The sequence below is a fragment of the Caretta caretta genome, chromosome 18 (assembly GCF_965140235.1).
Source record: "Caretta caretta isolate rCarCar2 chromosome 18, rCarCar1.hap1, whole genome shotgun sequence".
NCBI lineage: Eukaryota > Metazoa > Chordata > Testudines > Cheloniidae > Caretta > Caretta caretta.
This window is the reverse complement of record NC_134223.1, coordinates 1,101,664-1,124,398: the sequence shown is the minus strand read 5'-3', so window position 1 is coordinate 1,124,398 and position 22,735 is coordinate 1,101,664. Positions and strand designations below refer to the sequence as shown.

The 22,735-nt window shown below is 57.4% G+C and overlaps 1 protein-coding gene across 15 annotated transcripts in view; it reads left to right on the top strand.

Annotated features, from left to right (window-relative positions):
• Positions 1-22,735, top strand: part of RAP1GAP (RAP1 GTPase activating protein) — a 226,177-nt gene that overhangs the window by 188,950 nt on the left and 14,492 nt on the right. For 14 of the 15 annotated variants that reach the window (XM_075121050.1, XM_048825425.2, XM_048825426.2 and 11 more), the window contains 2 exons: positions 319-428; positions 1,099-1,212. In XM_075121050.1, the coding sequence (XP_074977151.1) occupies positions 319-428; positions 1,099-1,212 (224 nt within the window). Of the gene's footprint in view, positions 1-318; positions 429-1,098; positions 1,213-10,997; positions 11,171-22,735 lie in introns of those variants that run through there. The other variant, XM_048825432.2, reaches the window with a different exon arrangement.

Here is a 22,735-nt window from a genome sequence, read left to right as displayed (position 1 = left end):
TCCACCCAGCCCCTGGCGCTCTGATGGGGCTCCAGCTGGAGGAGGCCCTGAGCCCGATGCCCAGCATTGGTGGCCCACAGGGCTCCCTAGTGGTAGATGTGTGTGAGCAGTAACCGTGGGACCTGGCTAAGCAGGGGACTCTGGTGCCCTGGCGAATGCTGTTGGGGGACCAGCCCTCGGGATGGGGGCGCCTGCCCTTTGCTGGGTTGGCTCCAGCTCCAGTTTGGTTTTGCCCTTGGTCCAAGTCCAACCCACCCCAGCTTGGGCCCCTGTGGGCTTCCCAGGACTGTCTGGCTGATGGGATCAAACCTTTTCCAGTCGCTGATTGTTCCTGGGAAGAGCCCAACCCGGAAGAAATCAGGGCCCTTCAGCCCCAGGCGGAGCAGCGCCATCGGCATCGAGAACATCCAGGAGGTGCAGGAGAAAAGGTGGGTGAAGCCATGCCAGGGGAGGAGCAGGGGCGCCAAGACCTGCAAGAGGGAGGACCAGCTCCATTCACCCCCCACCCCCAGGCAGAGACAGCTGGGTCCTTCCTGCCTGCCCTGCCCCAGCCCCGTGGTGCTGCCCCCGTGCCAATGGGAGGCAGCCTGCTGGGTGACAGGGCACAGCGGGGGCAGGGAAGCAGAGCCCCAAGCGGTGATGGGGAGGAGGAGGGAGGGGCTGCCCCAGTGAGCACAGAGAGCCTCCACTGTGGCACCTCGCTGTGCGGCTCCGTCTCTCCAAGGCTGCTCCCAGCAGACACGCCTGGCCCCTGGGCATGTGCTCTCCCCCTGAGGGCAGCTGCCTGGAATTCACCTGGAATTCAGCCTGGATTAGACCCCGAGGGGAGTGGGGATGCCACCAAGCAGCGGGAGCTCCCGCACTGCCAGGCCCAGGCCAGCCTGGCCACACCGGGGGTTTGTGCTGCATCGCGGCTGGCACTGAGCCCAGGGGAGACCAGGCGTGAGGACAGGGACACCAGTCACCAATCCAGCCCTGCCGTGCTATGGGCTGGAAGATCTTGGTGCCCCCTGGGAGGGCAGCTGGAGATGAGAGCTGCCCAGCAGCTAGCATGGCTCTCCTGCCCTGGCCCAAGTATGTCCCCGGTGCCTCTCACAGGGAGAGCACAGCAGGCCCCCAGAAGACACCTGACAGCGGCCACATGTCCCAGGAGCCCAAGTCGGAGAACTCGTCCAACCAGAGCTCTCCAGAGATGCCCACCATGAAGAACAGGTCAGTTCCTCCTTAGCCCAGGGCTGGGATTCCCAGGGAGCCTAATGGGCTGTGGGCAGAGAGCAATATACACGTGGGCAATATTTAGGGGGGTGGAGCATTTCCCACACAGAGGCGTTGGGCCAGGGGGCAGAGGGTCCTTTCCATTTGATCTGCACTCATTTGCTCTGCTCTGAAAATGCCCATCAAAGGGTGGTCCGGACGCAGCCCCACTGCAGGGCTCTGGGCACCCATGAGCGGGACACAGAAAAGAGACTTGTCCAGGGGCAGCCAATGAGGGGTCTGACTGCCCTGTCTCTCCAAGGGTGGGTGAGGGAGAGGGTGGGACATGTTGCAGGGTGCTGGGTGTCACTGCCCTGTGTCTCGGGGGCCGGGTTAATGGGGTGCTGGGTCTGACTGCCTTGTGTCTTAGGGGGAGGCACAGGGGGGTGCTGGGTCTCACTGCCCTGTGTCTCGGGGTGCGGGGACACAGGGAGGGTGCTGGGTCTGACTGCCCTGTCTCTTGGAGGGATACGGGGGGGTGCTGGGTCTCACAGCCCAGTGTATCTGGGGGCCATAGGGGCGTGCTGCGTCTCGGGGGGGGGTACATGTGGGTTGCTGGATCAGACTGTCCTGTGTCTTGCAGGGGTACGGGGGGGTACTGGGTGTCACTGCTATATCTCAGGGGGATGCAGGGGAGTGCTGGGTCTCACTGCCCTATGTCTTGGGGTGGGGGTGTAGGGGGTTGCTAGGTCTAACAGCCCAGTGTAGGGGGTGTCTTGGTGAGTGGGTTAGGGGGGTACTGGGTCTCAGTGCCCTGTGTCTGGGGGGTACCGGGGGGTGCTGGGTCTCACTGCCATATCTCAGAGGGATGCAGAGGGGGTGTTTGGTCTGACTGCCCTGTGTGTTGGGGGGCCCTAGGAGGGTACTGGGTCTCGGGGGGTTGCACAGGAGTTGCTGGGTTGGACTGCCCTGTGTCTCGGGGAGTGGTTTAGGGGCGTGCTGGGTCTGACTGCCCTGAGTCTCAGAGGGGTGCCTGGTCTCACTGCCTTGTGTTTTGGGATGGTGCGGGGGGGCGGGGGGTACTTGGTCTCCCTGCCCTGTGTCTCAGAGGGTACGGGGGGGTGGTTGGTCTCACTGCCCTGTGTCCCATGGGGATACGGAGGGTGCTGGGTCTGACTGCCCTGTGTCTTGGAGGGGTACAGAGTGGGTGCTGGGTCTCACTGCCCTGCGTCTCATGGGAGTACAGGGAGGATGCTGGGTCTCACTGCCCTGTGTCTTGTGGGGTAAAGGAGGGGTTCTGGGTCTCACAGCCTAGTGTCTCGGAGGGTGTAGGGGGTGTCTTCAGGGGTGGCTAAGGGGGGTGCTGGGTCCCAGTGCCCTCTGTCTGGGAGGTACCGGAGGGGGTGCTGTGTCTCACTGCCATATCTCGGTGGGGTGCTGGGTCTGACTGCCCTGTGTGTTGGGGGGCCATAGAGGGGTGCTGGGTCTTGGGGTGATGCACGGGAGTTGCCGGGTCTGACTTCCCTGTGTCTCGGAGGGGTGCTGGGTGTCATTGCCCTGGGTCTCGGTGGGATGCAGGGGGCGTGCTGGGTCTCACAGCCCAGTGTATCTGGGGTACATAGGGGAGTGCTGAATCTCGGGGGGGTGCATGTGGTTTGCTGGATCATAGAATCATAGAATATCAGGGTTGGAAGGGACCTCAGGAGGTCATCTACTCCAACCCCCTGCTCAAAGCAGGACCAATCCCCAACTAAATCATCCCAGCCAGGGCTTTGTCAAGCCTGACCTTAAAAACTTCTAAGGAAGGAGATTCCACCACCTCCCAAGGTAACGCATTCCAGTGTTTCACCACCCTCCTAGTGAAAAAGTTTTTCCTAATATCCAACCTAAACCTCCCACACTGCAACTTGAGACCATTACTCCTTGTTCTGTCACCAGCTACCACTGAGAACAGTCTAGAGCCATCCTCTTTGGAACCCCCTTTCAGGTAGCTGAAAGCAGCTATCAAATCCCCCCTCATTCTTCTCTTCTGCAGACTAAACAATCCCAGTTCCTTCAGCCTCTCCTCATAAGTCATGTGTCCCATAATCATTTTTGTTGCCCTCCGCTGAATGCTTTCCAATTTTTCCACATCCTTCTTGTAGTGTGGGGCCCAAAACTGGACACAGTACTGCAGATGAGGCCTCACCAATGTCGAATAGAGGGGAACGATCACGTTCCTCCATCTGCTGGCAATGCCCCTACATATACATCCCAAAATGCCATTGGCCTTTTTGGCAACAAGGGCACACTGTTGACTCATATCCAGCTTCTCGTCCACCGTAACCCCTAGGTCCTTTTCTGCAGAACTGCTGCCGAGCCATTCGGGCCCTAGTCTGTAGCTGTGCATGGGATTCTTCCGTCCTAAGTGCAGGACTCTGCACTTGTCCTTGTTGAACCTCATCAGATTTCTTTTGGCCCAATGCTCCAATTTGTCTAGGTCACTCTGTATCCTATCCCTACCCTCCAGCGTATCTACCTCTCCTCCCAGTTTAGTGTCATCTGCAAACTTGCTGAGGGTGCAATCCACGCCATCCTCCAGATCATTAATGAAGATATTGAACAAAACTGGCCTGAGGACCGACCCTTGGGGCACTCCACTTGATAGCGGCTGCCAACTAGACATGGAGCCATTGATCACTACCCGTTGAGCCCAACAATCTAGCCAACTTTCTACCACCTTATAGTCCATTCATCCAGCCCATACTTCTTTAACTTGCTGGCAAGAATACTGTGGGAGACCGTATCAAAAGTTTTGCTAAAGTCAAGGAATAACACGTCCACCGCTTTCCCCTCATCCACAGAGCCAGTTATCTCGTCATAGAGGCAGTTAGATTAGTCAGGCATGACTTGCCCTTGGGAAATCCATGCTGACTGTTCCTGATCACTTTCCTCTCCTCTGAGTGCTTCAGAATTGATTCCTTGAGGACCTGCTCTATGATTTTTCCAGGGACTGAGGTGAGGCTGACTGGCCTGCAGTTCCCAGGATCCTCCTTCTTCCCTTTTTTAAAGATGGGGACTACATTAGCCTTTTTCCAGTCATCCGGGACCTTCCCTGATCGCCAAGAGTTTTCAAAGATAATGGCCAATGGCTCTGCAATCACAGCCGCCAGTTCCTTTAGCACTCTCGGATGCAGCGCATCCGGCCCCATGGACTTGTGCTCATCCAGCTTTTCTAAATAGTCCCGAACCACTTCTTTCTCCTCAGAGGGCTGGTCACCTCCTCCCCATGCTGTGCTGCCCAGTGCAGCAGTCTGGGAGCTGACCTTGTTCATGAAGACAGAGGCAAAAAAAGCATTGAGTACTTTAGCTTTTTCCACATCCTCCTGCACTAGGTTGCCTCCCTCATTCAGTCAGGGGCCCACACTTTCCTTGGCTTTCTTCTTGTTGCTAACATACCTGAAGAAACCCTTCTTGTTACTCTTAACATCTCTTGCTAGCTGCAACTCCAGGTGTGATTTGGCCTTCCTGATTTCACTCCTGCATGCCTGAGAAATATTTTTATACTCTTCCCTGGTCATTTGTCCAGTCTTCCACTTCTTGTAAGCTTCTTTTTTGTGTTGAGATCAGCAAGGATTTCACTGTTAAGCCAAGCTGGTTGCCTGCCATATTTACAATTCTTTCTACACTTCGGGATGGTTTGTTCCTGTAACCTCAATAAGGATTCTTTAAAATACAGCCAGCTCTCCTGGACTCCTTTCCCCCTCATGTTATTCTCCCGGGGATCCTGCCCATCAGTTCCCTGAGGGAGTCACAGTCTGCTTTTCTGAAGTCCAGGGTCCGTATTCTGCTGCTCTCCTTTCTTCCCTGTGTCAGGATCCTGAACTCGACCTTCTCATGGTCACTGCCTCCCAGGTTCCCATCCCATCCCATCTCACTGCCCTGTGTCTCGGAGGGGTGCTGGGGAGCGGTTCTGGGTCTCACTGCCCTATGTCTTGAGGGAAGGCGCAGGGGGTTGCTGGGTCTCACTGCTCATTGTCTCGGGGGCGTGAAGTTTAGGGAGGTGCTGGGTCTGACTGTCCTCTGTCTTGGAGGGGTACAGAGCGGGTGCTTGGTCTCACTGCCCTGTGTCTTGGAGGGGTACAGGAGAGGTGCTGGGTTTGACTGCCCTGTGTTTCGAGGGGGTATATGGTGGGTGTTGGGTCTCACTGCCCCGTGTCTCGGGGGGGAGGGCTTTAGGGAGGTGCTGGTCTGACTGCCTTGTGTCTTGGAGGGGTACAGAGCGGGTGCTGGGTCTCACTGCCCTGTGTCTTGGGAGCAGGTACGGCTGGTGCTGGGTCTCACTGCCCTGTGTCTTTGAGGTTTACAGAGCGGATGCTGGGTCTCACTGCCCCATGTCTCGCGGGGGCGGGGCGGGCACAGGGCGGGTGCTGGGTCTGATTATCCTGTGTCTTCGAGGGGTGCAGAGCAGGTGCTGGGTCTCACTGCCCTGCGTCTTTGGGGGGATCAAGGGGGTGCAGGGTCTGACTGCCCTGTGTCTCGGGGGGAGGGTACAGGGCGGGTGCTGCGTCTCACTGCCCTGTGTCTCGGAGAGGTATGGGGGGTGCTGGTCCACACTACTCTGTGTCTTGGAGGGGGAGTTTAGGGGGGTGTTGCATGTGACTGCCCTGTGTCTCGTGGGGGGGGGTACAGGGGAGATGCTGGGTCTCACTGTCCTGTGTCTTGGAGGGGGAGTTTACGGGTGCTAGGTCTGACTGCCCTGTGTCTCGGAGGGAGGGTAGTGGGGGGTGCTGGGTCTGCTGCCCCATGTCTCAGGGGGGTATGGCGGGTGCTAGGTCTCACTGCCCTGTTTCTCGGGGAGGTAGGGGGTGTGTGGTTCTCACTGCTCTGTGTCTTGGAGGGGAGTTTAGGGGGGTGCTTCATTGACTGCCCTGTGTCTCGGGGGGTGGGGTACAGGGGAGGTTCTGGATCTTACTGCCCTGTGTCTCTGGGGGGTATACGGGGGTGCTGGGTCTCACTGCCCTGTGTCTCGGGTAGGGGTACAGGAGGGTGTTGTGTCTCACTGTCCTGTATCTCTGGGGGGCATACGGGGATGCTGGGTCTCACTGCCTCATTTCTCGGGGTTGGGAGGTGCAGGGCAGGTGCTTGGTCTCACTGCCCTGTGTCTTGGAAGGGTACAGGAGAGGTTCTGGGTTTCACTGCCCCGTGTTTTGAGGGGGTACATGATGGGTGTTGGGTCTCACTGCCCTGTGTCTTGGGGTGGGAGTGTAAGGGGGTGCTCAGTCTAACAGCCCAGTGTAGGGGTGTCATGGAGTGTGGGGGAGTCTGAGGCCTGCACCCCTCTTCCTGGAATTCACTGTGACTCTCAGCCAGCCAGTAAAACAGAAGGTTTATTGGACAATAGGAACACAGTCTGAAACAGAGCTTGTGGGTACAACCAGGACCCCTCAGTCAAGTCCTTCTGGGGGGCAGGGAGCTTAGACCCCAGCCCTGGGGTTCCCTGCGTTCCACCCCCCAGCACCAAACTGAAACTAAACCCCCCCAGCAGGCTCCCTCCTGCAGCCTCTGTTCACATTCCCGGGCAGAGGTGTCACCTCCCCCTCCCCGTCCTGGCTCAGGGGACAGGCTCTCAGGTCTCCCATCCCCAGGGCACGCTCCCCCCTCCCTGCTGCGTCACAAGGGGTGTCTTGGTGAGTGGGTTACGGGGGTGCTGGGTCTCAGTGCTCTGTGTCTGGGGAAGTACCAGGAGGTGCTGGGTCTCGCCCTGGACCCCTGGGCCCTCCACGCCCTGAAGGGGACGATGCCACCCTGTTCTCTAGACCAGAGTGACTCTCAGCCAGCATAAAACAGGAGGTTTATTGAGTGTTGAACACAGCCCAGGAAACTCTCAGGACCCTCAGGCCTGGCCTCCCTCAGCACAGCACATCCAAATCTCCCTGCATCCAGGGGGGCTCTGCCTGCCCCCTCTCTCCAGCCCAGAGACCCCCCTGCTGCCCAGCTGGGCATCTGATATTACCCCCCACCCCTCCTCTGTCCATTGTCTTCTCTCCAGGTAAACAGGAAACAGGGTCGCCTGGGCCTCCTCTCATCTGCCCTCTCGCCCCTCTGGCTGGAACCGGCAGGTCAGGTCCCCAGGGGTCCTCTCTTCACAGTCCTTGTTCTCCCGCTGGCCAGAACCGGCTGCGACTGAGCTGGGCCTCCGGGTCACCAGTCGCTGGGGTCTCCATGCTCCAGGCCATCAGCTGGGGTCCCCAGTTCCCTGGCTGGTCCTCTGTAACAACAAACTCCCTCTCCCATCCCCTTGTTAAACCAGTAACACCCAGGAACACTACGTCCCACCCCCTCTGCATGCAAACCCAGAAAGCCCCCCCATAGGAAACAAGGAACAACCAAGAAAACCCCCCATGTCGTTACAGGGGGTATCTTGGTGAGTGGTTAGGGGTGTGCTGGGTCTCACTGCCATATCTCTGAGGGATGCAGGGGGGGTGCTGGGTCTGACTGCCCTGTGTGTTGGGAGGCCATAGGTGGGTGCTGGGTCTCAGGGGGGTGCATAGGAGTTGCTGGGTGTGACTGCCCTGTGTCTCAGAGGCGTGCTGGGTCTCACTGCCCTGTGTCTCAGAGGCGTGCTGGGTCTCACTGCCCTGTGTCTCGGGAGAGCAGAGGGGGGTGCTCAATCTCACTGCCCTCTGTATCAGGGTGGTGTGTGTGTGTGGGGGGGGTACTGGGTCTCCCTGCCCTGTGTCTCAGGGGATACAGGGGGGGCTGCTGGTTGGTCTCACTACCCTGTGTCCCGTGGGGCTATGGAGGGTGTTGGGTCTGACTGCCCTGTGTGTTGGAGGGGCACAGAGCGGGTGCTGCTTCTCACTGCCCTGTGTCTCGGGGGGTGGAGTTTAGGGGGATGCTGGGTCTCACTGCCCTGCATCTCATGGGGGTACAGGGAGGATGCTGGGTCTTACTGCCCTGTGTCTTGGGGGGCGAAGGGGGGATGCTGGGTCTCACTACCCTGTGTCTCAGGATGGCGGTGTAGGGGGGTGCTTGGTCTCACAGCCTAGTGTCTCAGGGGGGTGTAGGGGGTGTCTTGGGGGGTGTCTTGGGGGGTGCTGGGTCCCAGTGCCTTCTATCTGGGGGGGTACCGGGGGGGTGCTGGGTCTCACTACCATATCTCAGAGAGATGCGGGGAGGGGGGTGCTGGGTCTGACTGCCCTGTGTGTTGGGGGGCCATAGAGGGGTGCTGGGTCTCAGGGGGGTGCATGTTAGTTGCTGGGTCTCACTGCCCTGTGTCTCTGGGGCATAGGGGGGTGCTGGGTCTGACTGCCTGTGACAGAGCAGGGAGTGGGGAGGATTGACCTGGGGGAGTTTTACTGGGACTGTCTGTATTGGTGATGGGATAGCAGAGAGTGACTTCACTGGAGGGACAATACCTGTGTCTGTAACCTGAGCCCAGGAGCAGGGTTGGGGCCAGGTGACACCTTTTGCCTGGGAAGCTGGACAAAGGCTGGGGGAGGAGCCAGGGGGAGGCTGGGGGAGACAGCTGTAGGGGGGTTGGAGTTTGAAAGGGGTTTGGGGAAACGGAGGGAGCCCCAGGGCTGGGGTCTAAGCTCCCTGCCCCCCAGATGGACCTGACTGAGGGGGTTCTGTTGTCTGTACCTACAAGCTCTGATTTGGACTGTGTTCCTGTCGTCTAATAAACCTTCCTTTTTACTGGCTGGCTGAGAGTCGCAGTGAATCCCAGGAAGAGGGGTGCGGGGCTCTGACTCCCCCACACTCCATGACAACTGGTGGCAGAAGTGGGATGTACTGCATCCCGTGGATGGCACTTCCTGCAGTAAGTGACTGGGGAGCAGTAAAACGAAGGGGGATTGACGAGGACCATCTGTGCTGAAGATTCAGCGAAGAGCAGTTTCAGGGGGCAGAGGAGCTACGCTCAACCTCTGGTACTGTGTGACCAGCGAGAAGGACTGTTGCAATAATGGGGTCCCCTTGGGCACTATGGCAAGAAGTCTCAGAGGCAGAGAAGTCTGCGGCTTGACCCTGGGAGAGAGGTGATGACCTGGAGAAGGGCTGGCACACTAGGGGTTTGTCCTGGAAACCATGGGGAGCTGAGAGCACCCAGGCCTGCGAGTGGCCAGCGGGAAGATGTATAATGAGCGCCTTAAGAGCGACCTGGTGGAGCTGAGCAGGCAGAGGGGGCTGCGTATTGGGAGGCTCACCAAAGAACAGCTGATTGCCCAGCTGGAGGAGGAGGACCGCTTCAATGAACCGATCCCTGTCTCTGAGGGAAGCAGCCTGGCAGATGCAGGGCGGGCACCAGTGTCTGTCCCAGCTGCGGGTGGTCAGACGGCTGCCGAGGGCATCCCGGGACCCCTCCTATCTATGCCTAGGGGAAGGTCTGGGAGGAGCCCAGTGAATACCGAGGGCACCGTGACCCCTGCGGCCAGCTGGAGATCCTCCTGGCGGAGCTCCCCATCCCTGGAGCTGAGGTGGCTGGAATGGGAGAGGGAGATAAAACTGAAAGAGCTAGAGTTGAGGCAGCAGGAACTAAAGGAGGAATGGAAAGAACGAGAGAAGCAGAGACAGCGTGAGCTGGAGTTGGCCAGGCTGAGAAGCAGCAAGCCTCCAGCTGCGGTGAGTGATGGGGGACCCAGGACGGCATGGAGATTTGATAAGTGTGTCCTGGCCCAGTATAAGGAAGGGGAGGATATAGGGTATGTCTACACTACGGAATAAGGTCGAATTTATAGAAATCGGTTTTTTAGAAATCGGTTTTATATATTCAAGTGTGTGTGTCCCCACAGAAAATGCTCTAAGCGCATTAAGTGCATTAACTCGGCGGAATGCTTCCACAGTACTGAGGCTAGAGTCAACTTCCGGAGCGTTGCACTGTGGGTAGCTATCCCACAGTTCCCGCAGTCACCGCTGCCCATTGGAATTCTGGGTTGAGATCCCAATGCCTGATGGGGCTAAAACATTGTCGCGGGTGGTTCTGGGTACATATCGTCAGGCCCCCGTTCCCTCCCTCCCTCCGTGAAAGCAAGGGCAGACATTCGTTTCGCGCCTTTTTTCCTGAATTACCTGTGCAGACGCCATACCACGGCAAGCATGGAGCCCGCTCAGGTAACCGTCACCGTATGTCTCCTGGGTGCTGGCAGACGCGGTACGGCATTGCTACACAGTAGCAGCAACCCATTGCCTTCTGGCAGCAGATGGTGCAGTACGACTGGTAGCTGTCATCGTCGTGTCCGAGGTGCTCCTGGCCACGTTGGCTGGGAGCACCTGGGCAGACATGGGCGCAGGGACTAAATTTGGAGTGACTTGACCAGGTCATTCTCTTTAGTCCTGCAGTCAGTCCTACTGAACCGTCTTATGGTGAGCAGGCAGGCGATGCGGATTGCTAGCAGTCGTACTGTACCATCTTCTGCCGGGCAGGCAAGAGATGAGGATGGCTAGCAGTCGTACTGTACCATCTTCTGCCGAGCAGCCATGAGATGTGGATGGTATGCAGTCCTTCTACACCATCTGCTGCCAGCCAAAGATGTAAAAGATAGATGGAGTGGATCAAAACAAGAAATAGACCAGATTTGTTTTGTACTCATTTGCTTCCCCCCCTCCCCTGTCTAGGGGACTCATTCCTCTAGGTCACACTGTAGTCACTCACAGAGAAGGTGCAGCGAGGTAAATCTAGCCATGTATCAATCAGAGGCCAGGCTAACCTCCTTGTTCCAATAAGAAAAATAACTTAGGTGCACCATTTCTTATTGGAACCCTCCGTGAAGTCCTGCCTGAAATACTCCTTGATGTAAAGCCATCCCCTTTGTTGATTTTAGCTCCCTGAAGCCAACCCTGTAAGCCGTGTCGTCAGTCGCCCCTCCCTCCGTCAGAGCAATGGCAGACAATCGTTCTGCACCTTTTTTCTGTGCGGACGCCATACCAAGGCAAGCATGGAGGCCGCTCAGCTCACTTTGGCAATTAGGAGCACATTAAACACCACACGCATTATCCAGCAGTATATGCAGCACCAGAACCTGGCAAAGCGATACCGGGCGAGGAGGCGACGTCAGCGCGGTCACGTGAGTGATCAGGACATGGACACAGATTTCTCTGAAAGCATGGGCCCTGACAATGCATGCATCATGGTGCTAATGGGGCAGGTTCATGCTGTGGAACGCCGATTCTGGGCTCGGGAAACAAGCACAGACTGGTGGGACAGCATAGTGTTGCAGGTCTGGGATGATTCCCAGTGGCTGCGAAACTTTCGCATGCGTAAGGGCACTTTCATGGAACTTTGTGACTTGCTTTCCCCTGCCCTGAAGTGCATGAATACCAAGATGAGAGCAGCCCTCACAATTGAGAAGCGAGTGGCGATAGCCCTGTGGAAGCTTGCAACGCCAGACAGCTACCGGTCAGTTGGGAATCAGTTTGGAGTGGGCAAATCTACCGTTGGGGCTGCTGTGATGCAAGTAGCCCACGCAATCAAAGATCTGCTGATATCAAGGGTAGTGACCCTGGGAAATGTGCAGGTCATAGTGGATGGCTTTGCTGCAATGGGATTCCCTAACTGTGGTGGGGGCATAGACGGAACCCATATCCCTATCTTGGCACCGGAGCACCAAGCCGGCGAGTACATAAATTGCAAGGGGTACTTTTCAATAGTGCTGCAAGCTCTGGTGGATCACAAGGGACGTTTCACCAACATCAACGTGGGATGGCCGGGAAAGGTACATGATGCTCACATCTTCAGGAACTCTGGTCTGTTTCAAAAGCTGCAGGAAGGGACTTCATTCCGAGACCAGAAAATAACTATTGGGGATGTTGAAATGCCTATATGTATCCTTGGGGACCCAGCCTACCCCTTAATGCCATGGCTCATGAAGCCGTACACAGGCAGCCTGGACAGTAGTCAGGAGCTGTTCAGCTACAGGCTGAGCAAGTGCAGAATGGTGGTAGAATGTGCATTTGGACGTTTAAAGGTGTGCTGGCGCAGTTTACTGACTCGCTTAGACCTCAGCGAAACCAATATTCCCACTGTTATTACTTGCTTGCTGTGTGCTCCACAATATCTGTGAGAGTAAGGGGGAGACGTTTATGGCGGGGTGGGAGGTTGAGGCAAATCGCCTGGCTGCTGGTTACGCGCAGCCAGACACCAGGGCGGTTAGAAGAGCACAGGAGGGCGCGGTACGCATCAGAGAAGCTTTGAAAACCAGTTTCATGACTGGCCAGGCTACGGTGTGAAAGTTCTGTTTGTTTCTCCTTGATGAACCCCCCCGCCCCTTGGTTCACTCTACTTCCCTGTAAGCTAACCACCCTCCCCTCCTCCCTTCGATCACTGCTTGCAGAGGCAATAAAGTCATTGTTGCTTCACATTCATGCATTCTTTATTCATTCATCACACAAATAGGGGGATGACTACCAAGGTAGCCCAGGAGGGGTGGTGGAGGAGGGAAGGAAAATGCCACACAGCACTTTAAAAGTTTACAACTTTAAAATTTATTGAATGTCAGCCTTCTTTTTGGGGGGCAATCCTCTGTGGCAGAGTGGCTGGTTGGCTGGTGGCCCCCCCACCGCGTTCTTGGGCGTCTGGGTGTGGAGGCTATGGAACTTGGGGAGGAGGGCGGTTGGTTACACAGGGGCTGTAGTGGCAGTCTGTGCTCCAGCTGCCTTTGCTGCAGCTCAACCAAACACTGGAGCATACTGGTTTGGTCCTCCAGCAGCCTCAGCATTGAATCCTGCCTCCTCTCATCACGCTGCCACCACATTTGAGCTTCAGCCCTGTCTTCAGCCTGCCACTTACTCTTCAGCCCGCCACCTCTCCTCCCGGTCATTTTGTGCTTTCCTGCACTCTGACATTATTTGCCTCCACGCATTCGTCTGTGCTCTGTCAGTGTGGGAGGACAGCATGAGCTCGGAGAACATTTCATCTCGAGTGCATTTTTTTTTCTTTCTAATCTTCACTAGCCTCTGGGAAGGAGAAGATCCTGTGATCATTGAAACACATGCAGCTGGTGGGAAAAAAAAGGGACAGCGGTATTTAAAAAGATACATTTTATAAAACAGTGACTACACTCTTTCAGGGTAAACCTTGCTGTTAACATTACATACATAGCACATGTGCTTTCGTTACAAGGTCACATTTTGCCTCCCCCCACCGCGTGGCTACCCCCTCAACCCTCCCCCCGCCCCGTGGCTAACAGCGGGGAACATTTCTGTTTAGCCACAGGCAAACAGCCCAGCAGGAACGGGCTCCTCTGAGTGTCCCCTGAAGAAAAGCACTCTATTTCAACCAGGTGACCATGAATGATATCTCAGTCTCCTGAGGATAACACAGAGAGATAAAGAACGGATGTTGTTTGAACACCAGCAAACATACACTGCAATGCTTTGTTGTACAGTGATTCCCGAGTACGTGTTACTGGCCTGGAGTGGTAAAGTGTCCTACCATGAAGGACGCAATAAGGCTGCCTTCCCCAGAAACCTTTTGCAAAGGCTTTGGGAGTACATCCAGGAGAGCCGCGAATGCCAGGGCAAAGTAATCCTTTCACATGCTTGCTTTTAAACCATGTATAGTATTTTAAAAGATACACTCACCGGAGGTCCCTTCTCCACCTGCCGAGTCCAGGAAGCATCCTTGGGTGGGTTCAGGAGGTACTGGCTCCAGGTCCAGGGTGAGAAACAGTTCCTGGCTGTCGGGAAAACCGGTTTCTCTGCTTGCTTGCTGTGAGCTATCTACAACCTCCTCCTCATCATCATCATCTTCTTTGTCCCCAAAACCTGCTTCCGTGTTGCCTCCATCTCCATTGAAGGAGTCAAACAACACGGCTGGGGTAGTGGTGGCTGAACCCCCTAAAATGTCATGCAGCTCATCATAGAAGCGGCATGTTTGGGGCTCTGACCCGGAGCGGCCGTTCGCCTCTCTGGTTTTCTGGTAGGCTTGCCTCAGCTCCTTAAGTTTCACGCAGCACTGCTTCGGGTCCCTGTTATGGCATCTGTCCTTCATGCCCTGGGAGATTTTGACAAAGGTTTTGGCATTTCGAAAACTGGAACCGAGTTCTGATAGCACGGATTCCTCTCCCCATACAGCGATCAGATCCCGTACCTCCCGTTCGGTCCATGCTGGAGCTCTTTTGCGATTCTGGGACTCCATCATGGTCACCTCTGCTGATGAGCTCTGCATGGTCACCTGCAGCTTGCCACGCTGGTCAAACAGGAAATGAGATTCAAAAGTTCGCGGTTCTTTTCCTGTCTACCTGGCCAGTGCATCTGAGTTGAGAGTGCTGTCCAGAGCGGTCACAATGGAGCACTCTGGGATAGCTACCGGAGGCCAATACCGTCGAATTGTGTCCACAGTACCCCAAATTCGAGCCAGCAAGGCCAATTTAAGCGCTAATCCACTTGTCAGGGGTGGAGTAAGGAAATCGATTTTAAGAGCCCTTTAAGTCGAAATAAAGGGCTTCATCGTGTGGACGGGTGCAGGTTTATATCGATTTAACGCTGCTAAATTCGACCTAAAGTCCTAGTGTAGACCAGGGCATAGATGACTTCCTGAATGCCTTTGAGAACGCCTATGAGCTGCACAGGGTTGACCCTGCAGACAGGCTCCAGTTTCTCACCCCCTTTCTGGACCCCAAAGCCATAGGGATGTACAGCCGAATGAAAGGGGCGGAGGTAGGGGACTACGAATTATTCAAAAAGGCCTTGTTATGCGAGTTTGGGCTGACCCCCGAGATGTACCGGAATAGGTTCCGGAGTCAGTGTAAAACCCCTGAGGTCACATATCTAGAACTGATCCTCCAGATGCAGGGATACGCCCACAAGAGGGCAGATGGGGCCCAAACTCAGGAGGACCTGCTTGACCTAATGGTACTGGAGCAACTGTATGAACAGTGCCCATCTGACCTGAGGCTATGGTTGGAGGACAAAAAGCCCCAGGACCCGCAACGCGCAGGGCAACTGGCCAATGAGTTTGTGAACTGCCGGTCAAAGGGTGGCAGGGAGAAGTCCCAAAGGACAGGCCTGCCATGATGCAGAGAGAGTCACCCTGGGACGTCCCAAAGGGGGAACATGGAGAACCCCCTCCAAAGGGGAACGCCTGCCATCAGGACCAACCAACCGGCTCGAGGGGACCAATGGGACATGCATTGCTATTACTGTGGCCAGAGAGGCCACATACGGACCCAGTGCCCCAGGCTCAAGGGCAGACTGAGCCGACCGAACCCGCACAGAGTTAACTGGGTAGGGACCCAGCCGGATGAGGGGCAGGCTTCCCAGGCAATGGGGGTTAGCAGTGTACCAACTGCTCAGGAGGGAGGAGTTTCCCAGGCCAGTTCCTCTGGGGGGGCTGGATGCTCCGGACTCAGGGTTCTCAGTTTACAAAGTGGGCGCAGGGCTGTCCCTGCGGAGCGAGTGCCTTGTTCCCCTGGAGGTGGCTAGGAGGAAGGTCATGGGATAGTGGGGTACGGATGCTGAGGTGATGCTGGCCCCGCCCGAGGTGGTGGCCCAACAGCTATCTGACCCTGACGGGTGTGGGCGGGACCCCATTCAAGGTGCCCGTGGAGAGGGTACATCTGAAATGGGGGGCCAAGGAGGTTCCCAAGTATATGGGAGTGCACCACTATTTGCCCACTGAGGTGTTGATGGGGGGACCTAGAGGAATGGCCAAGCAACCCCCAGAAGTCCCTGGTCGTGACCTGTAGCCAGAGCCGGCAAAGGGTACCTCACCGGAGGCACAGGACCCTACCCCAGTGCGGAGGGAGTGCCCAGGGACAAGGCTCAGAGGGGCTGCGGCTTCAGACCCAGCCAGCAAGAGGGAGCAGGTCCCCATCCCTTCCCCAGCTGCTGAGTTACAGGCCGAGTTGAGGAAAGATCCCTCCTTGCGGAAACTAAGGACCTGGCCAACCTCAGTGCGGCACAGACCATGAGGAGAGGCTGCCAGGAGACGTTCCTGTGGGAGAAGGGGTTCCTGTACCGAGAATGGGCTCCCCCAGGGGAAGTGGAGTCCTGTGGGATCAGGAGGCAGCTGGTGGTCCCCCAGAAGTATCGCCGCAAGCTCCTGTACCTGGCCCATGACATCCCCCTCGCAGGGCACCAGGGAATCCGGCTCACCCGGCAGAGGTTGCTACAGAACTTTTACTGGCCCGGGGTCTTTACCACCGTCCGGCAGTATTGCCGATCCTGTGACCCCTGTCAGAGGGTGGGGAAGGCCCGGGACAAGGGGAAAGCGGCTTTGAGACTTTTGCCCATCATAGAGGAGCCTTTCCAGGAGGTGGCTATGAACATAGTGGGGCCTCTCAGCAGGACGACCTGGTTGGGGAAGAAATACATTCTGGTGGTGGTAGATTTCGCTACCCGCTACCCCGAGGCAGTGCCCGATCTTCCATCGAAGCAGACACCGTGGCCGATGCGCTCCTGACCATTTTCAGCCGAGTGGGGTTCCCCAAGGAAGTCTTGACAGACCAAGGCTCCAACTTCATGTCGGCCCTGCTCCGGTGTTTGTGGGAGGAATGTGGGGTCCGGCACAACTGGGCCTCCACATATCACCCCCAATCCATAATGCTGGTGGAGACGTTCAATGGGACGCTAAAGATGATGCTGAAAACCTTCATGAACCAGCACTCTCAGGACTGGGACAAGTACTTACCTCACCTGTTGTTCGCATACAGGGAAGTGCCCCAGGAGTCTACTGGATTTTTGCCTTTCGAACTGTTATACGGAAGGATGGCAAGGGGGCCCCTGGACCTGATGAGCGACGAATGGGAGGGGAAGGCCACTCCCGATGGGGAGTCAGTGGTGGAGTATATCCTGACCTTCCGAGAAAGACTTGCTGAGCTAATGGGCCTGGCCAAGGAGAATCTGGCCAGAGCCCAGAGGAAGCAGAAGGTCTGGTATGATCGCATGGTGCGGGCCCGCACCTATGTCACCGGGGATCAGGTGATGGTTCTCATCCTCGTGAGAAAGAACAAACTACAGGCCGCCTGGGAGGGCCCTTTCAAGGTTGTCAAGCAGCTAAATGAGGTAAACTATGTGGTGGAACAGTCGAACTGGGCGTACCACCGCCGGGTGTACCATGTGAATATGATGAAGCCATATTATGCCAGGGGGAATGTGGTGCTTGCCGTGTGTGGACATTGGGAGGAGCAGGACCCTTTGGTAAATATATTCCCTAAGACCGGAGCTGGCTCCTCCCAGGAAACAGTTCCCCTCTCTGATTGGCTAACCCTTGCCCAGGAAGCTGAAATCACAGGGGTGCTGCATCCGTACCGACAGCTGTTTTCCAACCAGCCTGGACTCACTAATCTGACTGTCCACCGGGTGCAGACAGGAATGCACCTGCCTATAAGATGCTCCCCCTTCCAAGTCACAGGGAAAACTGCTCAGGACCTGGAAAGAGAGGTCAATGACATGCTGGCTTTGGGGGTGATCCAGCCATCTTCCAGCCCTTGGGCCTCGCCGGTGGTGCTGGTCCCCAAAAGGGACGGGTCGATCCGGTTCTGTGTGGACTATCGGAAGCTCAATGCCATCACTGTATCTGATGCCTACCCCATGCCCAGGCCTGACGAGCTCCTAGAGAAGCTGGGAGGAGCTCGCTACCTTACCACCATGGACCTTACAAAGGGCTACTGGCAAGTGCCACTGGATGCAGATGCCAGGCTGAAATTGGCCTTTATCACCCTCTGGGGCTCTATGAGTTCCTGACCCTGCCTTTCGGCCTCAAGGGAGCGCCGGCCACCTTCCAGCGCCTGGTGGACCAGCTACTGAGGGGGATGGAGAGTTTTGCCGTGGCGTATATTGACAACATCTGTGTCTTTAGCCAGACCTGGGAGGACCACGTGACCCAGGTTAGACAAGTGCTGGACCGACTCCAGGAGGTTGGGTTGACCATAAAAGCTGAGAAATGCAAGGTGGGGATGGCCAAGGTATCTTACCTGGGCCACCGGGTGGGGAGCGGCTGTCTAAAACCAGAACCAGCCAAGGTGGAGGTGATCAGAGACTGGCCCGCTCCTGTCACGGAGTGTGGGGGAGTCCAGGCCCTGCACCCCTCTTCCTGGGATCCACTGAGACTCTCAGCCAGCCAGTAAAACAGAAGGTTTATTGGACAACAGGAACACAGTCCACAACAGAGCTTGTGGGTACAACCAGGACCCCTCAATCACATCCTTCTGGGGGAGCAGGGAGCTTAGACCCCAGCCCTGGGGTTCCCTGTGTTCCTCCCCCCAGCCTCCAAACTGCCCACTAAACTCACCCCGCAGGTTCCCTGCTGCAGCCTCTGTTCACATTCCTGGGCAGAGGTGTCACCTCCCCCTCCCCCTCCTGGCTCAGGTGACAGGCTCTCAGGTCTCCCATCCCCAGGGCACATTCACAGGTCAACACTCCCCCCTCCCTGCTGAGTCACATCGTCACATCTCTCCCCCCTTCGAGACTGAACTGAGCGGGGTCACTGTGACCAGTGACCTGGGGAAGTTCGGGGCCCCCTCTCCGGGACAGCGCATCCGCTATCAGGTTGGCACTTCCCTTCACGTGGACCACGTCCATGTCGTAATCCTGCAGGAGCAGGCTCCATCTCAGGAGCTTGGCGTTGGCTCCTTTCATCTGGTGCAGCCAGGTCAGGGGCGAGTGGTCGGTGTACACGGTGAAGTGCCGCCCGAAGAGATAGGGCTCTAGTTTCTTGAGGGCCCACACCATGGCCAGGCACTCCTTCTCGATGGCCGCGTAGTGTTGCTCCCGGGGTAGCAACTTCTTGCTCAGGTACACGATGGGGTGTCTCTCCCCCTTTTCATCCTCCTGCATTAACACCGCCCCCAGTCCCGTGTCGGAGGCGTCGGTGAACACCACAAAGGCCTTGTCAAAGTCCGGGTTCGCCAGAACTGGGCCACTGACCAGAGCCTCCTTCAGCGCCCGGAAAGCCTCCTGGCACTGCTCGGTCCAGACCACCTTGTCTGGCTTCCCCTTCTTGCATAGCTCAGTGATGGGGGTGGCTATGGCGCTAAAGTGAGGCACAAATCTTCGGTAGTATCCTGCCATCCCAATAAAGGCTTGGACCTGCTTTTTGGTGTAGGGAGCGGGCCAGTCTCTGATCACCTCCACCTTGGCTGGTTCCGGCTTTAGGCGGCCGCTCCCCACCCGATGGCCCAGGTAAGACACTTCCGCCATCCCCACCTTGCACTTCTCCGCTTTTACAGTCAGCCCAGCCCCCTGGAGTCGGTCCAGCACTTGTCTAACCTGGGACACGTGGTCCTCCCAGGTCTGGCTAAAGACACAGATGTCATCAATATACGCCACGGCAAAACTCTCCATCCCCCTCAGGAGCTGGTCCACCAGGCGCTGGAAGGTGGCCGGCGCTCCCTTGAGGCCGAAAGGCAGGGTCAGGAACTCATAGAGCCCCAGAGGGGTGATAAAGGCCGATTTCAGCCGGGCATCTGCATCCAGCGGCACTTGCCAGTAGCCCTTTGTAAGGTCCATGGTGGTAAGGTACCGAGCTCCTCCCAGCTTGTCTAGGAGCTCATCAGGCCTGGGCATGGGGTAGGCATCCGATACAGTGATGGCATTGAGCTTCTGATAGTCCACACAGAACCGGACCGACCCGTCCTTTTTGGGGACCAGCACCACCGGCGAGGCCCAAGGGCTGGCAGATGGCTGGATCACCCCCAAAGCCAGCATGTCCCGGACCTCTCTTTCCAGGTCCTGAGCAGTTTTCCCTGTGACTCGGAAGGGGGAGCATCTTATCGGCGGGTGCGACCCTGTCTGCACCCGGTGGACAGTCAGATTAGTGCGTCCAGGCTGGTTGGAAAATAGCTGTCGGTACGGATGCAGCACCTCCCTGACCTCAGCTTGCTGGGCAGGGGTTAGCTGATCCGAGAGGGGAATTGTTTCCAGGGGGGAACCAGCTCTGGTCCCAGGGAATAGATCTACTAAAGGGTCATCTCCCTGCTCTTCCCACTGTCCACACACGGCAAACACCACATTCCCCCTGGCATAATATGGCTTCATCATATTCACATGGTACACCCGGCGGTGGTGCGCCCGGTTCGACAGCTCCACCACATAGTTTACCTCATTGAGCTGCTTGACGACCTTGAAAGGGCCCTCCCAGGCGGCCTGTAGTTTGTTCTTTCTCACTGGGATGAGAACCATCACCGGATCCCCGGTGGCGTAGGCACGGGCCCTTGCCGTGCGGTCATACCAGACCTTCTGCTTCTTCTGGGCTCTGGCCAGATTCTCCCTGGCCAGGCCCATGAGTTCAGCAAGTCTCTCTCGGAAGATCAGGACATACTCCACCACTGACTCTCCATCGGGAGTGGCCTTCCCCTCCCACTCGTCTCTCATCAGGTCCAGGGGGCCCCTCACCCTCCTTCCATATAACAGTTCGAAAGGCGAAAATCCGGTAGACTCCTGTGGCACCTCCCTGTACGCGAACAGCAGGTGAGGTAAGTACTTGTCCCAATCCTGTGGGTGCTGGTTCATAAAGGTTTTCAGCATCATCTTTAGCGTCCCGTTAAACCTCTCCACCAGCCCGTTGGACTGGGGGTGATAAGCTGAGGCCCAGTCGTGCCGGACCCCACATTTCTCCCACAAGCACCGGAGCAGGGCCGACATGAAGTTGGAGCCTTGGTCTGTCAAGACTTCCTTGGGGAACCCCACTCGGCTGAAAATGGTCAGGAGCGCATCGGCCACGGTGTCTGCTTCAATGGAAGCTAAGGGCACTGCCTCGGGGTAGCGGGTGGCAAAATCTACCACCACCAGAATGTATTTCTTCCCCGACCGGGTCGTCCTGCTGAGAGGCCCCACGATGTCCATGGCCACCTTCTGGAAAGGCTCCTCTATGATGGGCAAAGGTCTCAAAGCCGCTTTCCCCTTGTCCCGGGCCTTCCCCACCCTCTGACAGGGGTCACAGGATCGGCAATACTGCCGGACCGTGGTAAAGACCCCGGGCCAGTAAAAGTTCTGTAGCAACCTCTGCCGGGTGCGCCGGATTCCCTGGTGCCCTGCGAGGGGGATGTCATGGGCCAGGTACAGGAGCTTGCGGCGATACTTCTGGGGGACCACCAGCTGCCTCCTGATCCCACAGGACTCCACTTCCCTTGTGGGAGCCCATTCTCGGTACAGGAACCCCTTCTCCCACAGGAACCTCTCCTGGCAGCCTCTCCTCATGGTCCGTACCACCCTGAGGTCGGCCAGGTCCCTGAGCTTCCGCAAGGAGGGATCTTTCCTCAACTCGGCCTGGAACTCAGCAGCTGGGGAAGGGATGGGGACCGGTTCCCCCTCAGTGGCCAGGTCTGAGGCCTCAGCCTCTCTGAGCCGTGCCCCTCGGCCCTCCCTTCCCACCAGGGTAGGGTCCTGCGCCTCCGGTGCGGTACCCTCCCCGAGGTCAGGGAGCAGTGGCCCTCGCCGGCTCTGGCTACGGGTCACAACCAGGGCGGTCTGGGGCTTGCTTGGCCAGTCCTCTAGGTCTCCCCCCATCAAAACTTCAGTGGGCAAATGGTGGTGTACCCCCACATCCTTGTGGCCCTCCTTGGCCCCCCATTTCAGGTGTACCCTTGCCACGGGCACCTTAAATGGGGTCCCACCCACCCCTGTCAGGGTCAGGTAGGTGTTGGGCACCACCCGATCTGGGGCCACCACCTCGGGCCGGGCCAGCGTCACCTCCGCACCCGTATCCCAGTATCCATTGACCTTCCTCCCATCCACCTCCAGGGGAACAAGGCACTCTCTCCGGAGGGACAGCCCCGCGCCCACCCTGTAAACTGAGCGCCCTGAGTCCAGAGCCTCCAGCCCTCTGGTGGAGCTGGCCTGGGGTACTCTTCCCTCCGGGGCAGGTGGTAAACTGGCAGCCCCCCTTGCCTGAGTCGTCTGCCCCTCGTCCAGCTGGGTCCCTACCCAGTTAACCCTGGGTAGGTTGGGTCTGCTCAGTTTGTCCCTGAGCCCAGGGCACTGGGACCGTACGTGGCCTCTCTGGCCACAGTGATAGCAGCTCAGGTCACGTTGGTCCCCTCGAGCGGGTCGGAGGGGCCCGACGCCAGGCGTTCCCCTTGGGAGGGGGTTCTCCCTATTTCCCCGCTGGGAGGCCCCCTGGTGACTCTCTCTCTGCATCGGGGGGGGCCTGTTCTTTTGGGACTCCTCCCGGCTACCCCCTGACCGACTGTTCACAAACTCGTCGGCCAGCTGCCCTGCGTGCTGGGGGTTCTCGAGCTTTTTGTCCACCAACCACAGCCTCAGGTCGGAAGGGCACTGTTCATACAGTTGCTCCAGTACGATTAGGTCAAGCAGGTCCTCTTTAGCTCGGGCCCCCGCTGTCCACTTGCGGGCATACCCCTGCATCCGGTTGGCCAGTTGTAGGTAGGTGACCTCAGGCGTTTTACGCTGACTCCGGAACCTTCTCCGGTACATCTCGGGGGTCAGCCCAAACTCACGGAGCAGGGCCTGTTTGAACAGTTCATAGTCCCCTGCCTCCGGCCCTGTCATCCGGCTGTACACCTCCACGGCTTTGGGGTCCAGTAAGGGGGTGAGAAACTGGAGCCTGTCTGCAGGGTCAACCCTGTGCAGCTCACAGGCATTCTCAAAGGCCGTCAGGAAG